Source organism: Microtus ochrogaster, linkage group LG2, assembly GCF_000317375.1.
Source record: "Microtus ochrogaster isolate Prairie Vole_2 linkage group LG2, MicOch1.0, whole genome shotgun sequence".
Taxonomy (NCBI): domain Eukaryota; kingdom Metazoa; phylum Chordata; class Mammalia; order Rodentia; family Cricetidae; genus Microtus; species Microtus ochrogaster.
The window spans coordinates 25,583,487-25,585,983 of NC_022028.1; the positions used below are offsets into that span (position 1 = coordinate 25,583,487).

Sequence of the window (2,497 nt, forward strand, 5' to 3'; positions counted from 1 at the left end):
TGCTGAGAAAGCATGCCATCACTAGCTCACATCCTCAGCTCATAAAGGTGTTTGAAAAGGTCACTGCCTTAAAAGCCAAGATAAGCCAGTAGGTGGATACATTCACTCAGAATACTCGTCTAGAAGTATCTCGTTCAACACATGGGAGAGGGTGGTTTCTGCCCCCACCCAGTCTTCAACTGCGCCTTCATCCAGCGCCTTAAGGAAATGGCACTGCAACAGGGAATCTGACCAAGGAGACTTGGAGATATAGCTTCCACTGGGGGTGGAGCCTTAAAAGGGAGACATCTGTCTTGGAATGCAGCAGGCTGGTCACAACTGAACCCCAGCTCTTTCGCCTAGGAGTTTATTGTTGTCTGTGACAAACATAAACCCTGGAGTTTTGTGGGAGAGAGAGAAGTGAAGCAGTTGAAAGGGAAGTTGTAGACCTTCAGAGACAAGCCATCCAATGTCCAGTAAAACAAGTCTATATTCCTAGGCGAAAGAGGTGGGGTTCAGTTGTGACCAGTTAGATAGGTCACTAGGAGATGTGTCCTCCCATTTCCAATGGGACCCAAAATAAGCATCTACAGAAAGTTCCCTCTAGTTCTTTATAACTGCTCACTGAACAAATGTGTTCTTTGACAACCACAGAAAAGGGTAAAAGTAGGATTTCGCCAATGAAACTGAAATTTAGCAAGAAGCCCTAACATTGAGGAAGTCATTGGGTCCTAAATTGACCCTGCGTGAGAGCCTGAGCAAGACACGTGAGGCAAGGACACATTCTCAAGTCACCTTCCTGCAGGTCTTTATCTGCTTTCCAGGGCATGGCAAGGGGATCCTGGTCCCCTGTGTATATTCTGTGACTGAAAACCTTCACCTTGCAAGGTCACTGTAAGGGACAGATGCAGTAGAAGCCACATGTGTGTCACACTGTGTAACAGGCAGGATACATCCATGGACTAACTGTAGACTCACGGAAGGATAATCTAAAATACCCATTTGGACACAGTTTCAAGGGATGCCATTGCTGTAGGCAATAGGAAACAAATAAATGTGGAGGATCACATTTTTTTTCTCAGCAGGGCAGATTGGCAGAGCTCTGGGAGCCAGGCTGGAGTCCAGACTTTCCTCAGGATGGTGTCACCACTGTGAGCCAATACTGCCCATTCACCCGCTGAGCCTTGTCCCTGACGCTACCAAGTTAGGATGTTCACAGCGTGACTCCTCAGGGTTTGTGTGCAGTGAGGAAGCGTTGTATGAGGCCGCTTGTTGGTTCCCGGCTGCTCAGCCCCGAAATAACTACACGGAAACTGTATTAATTTAAATCACTGCTTGGCCTATTAGCTCTAGCTTCTTACTGGCTAGCTCTTACATCTTAACTTAACCCATTTCTATTATTTTATATTTTACCATGAGGCTCGTGACCTACTGGCAAGGTTCCAACTGGCAGCCCCCATCTTTTCACTCAGTTTAGTTTTCCCTGTCTAGCTCAATTCTGCTAAACCACTGGCCACAAAAGCTTCTTTATTCATTAATTTATCTATTCGATAAAAGCAACACATTATACACAGAAGAACTTCCCACACCAAGGAAGGAATTAAAGAATCGGGCGTCAGCGCTCAGTAAAGTATCTGATAGCAAACTGCAAGAGGAACTAGTTGTGCGTGCAATTGCACACATGTGTATGTGTGTGTACACATATGTGTACCTGCATATGGAGACTAGAGGTAGATCTCATGCTTCATTCCTCAAATGCTACTAACTTTGTTTTTTGGGGTGGGGTGGGAGTTGGGACAGAGTCTTTTGCTGACTAAGCAAAATCCACTCATGTCTGCATCCCCTGATGCTGGGTTTACAAATGCATGTTACATGTATTTTTTTTTTAACGTGGGTTCTGGGGATTGGACTCGTGCTTCGGAAGCAAACACTTTACAGACTGCAATTATTCTTAAGTTCTTGGTATTGTATGTTCCCGGGGGAAGTTCTTAGAATAAAGTTCAGACGAGGGCCACAAGTTACTTAGACCTTAGTGTAAGTCCTTAACAGAGTCTGTCACTTGCTCAAGAGTGAGAGCCTCCTCCATCTCCTGGTGCTCTTCCTTGTCTTCTGATAAATTCCCACCAGCTTTGTCAGTCTTCCCAGCTCACCTGGGTGATTGGCAATTGATGTTGCTGAGCGAGAATGCCATGTTTTCTCCTCTTTTCCTAGCCCTGAATCCAATTTCAAGAACACAGTCATTGAATACACCATTGTCCTGACGACAGTCACTCAAAGAGATCTTAGCAGCAAGTTTGTTTGCTTTGCCCAGAACTCCGTTGGGAACACCACACGGACCATCCAGCTGAGGGAGAAGAAGGGGGGTAAGCCTAGAACTTTGTTCCTACAGATTGAGAGCTGTTCTTTTCGAAAGAGGGAGGGTAGTTTCCCAAAGAGAAGAGGCGGTGTTTGCAGCCATCGCTTTCCAGACACTGAAGCGATGCTGATTCACTGAAGGCCTTGACCATGGCCATAATTT

The 2,497-nt window shown here is 45.8% G+C and overlaps 1 protein-coding gene across 1 annotated transcript in view; it reads left to right on the top strand.

Annotated features, from left to right (window-relative positions):
• Positions 1 to 2,497, top strand: part of Il18rap (interleukin 18 receptor accessory protein) — a 23,870-nt gene that overhangs the window by 15,347 nt on the left and 6,026 nt on the right. Inside the window, exon 7 of the mRNA XM_005359990.2 lies at positions 2,191 to 2,342. Coding sequence (XP_005360047.1) covers positions 2,191 to 2,342 — 152 coding nt within the window. The remainder of the gene's footprint in view (positions 1 to 2,190; positions 2,343 to 2,497) is intronic.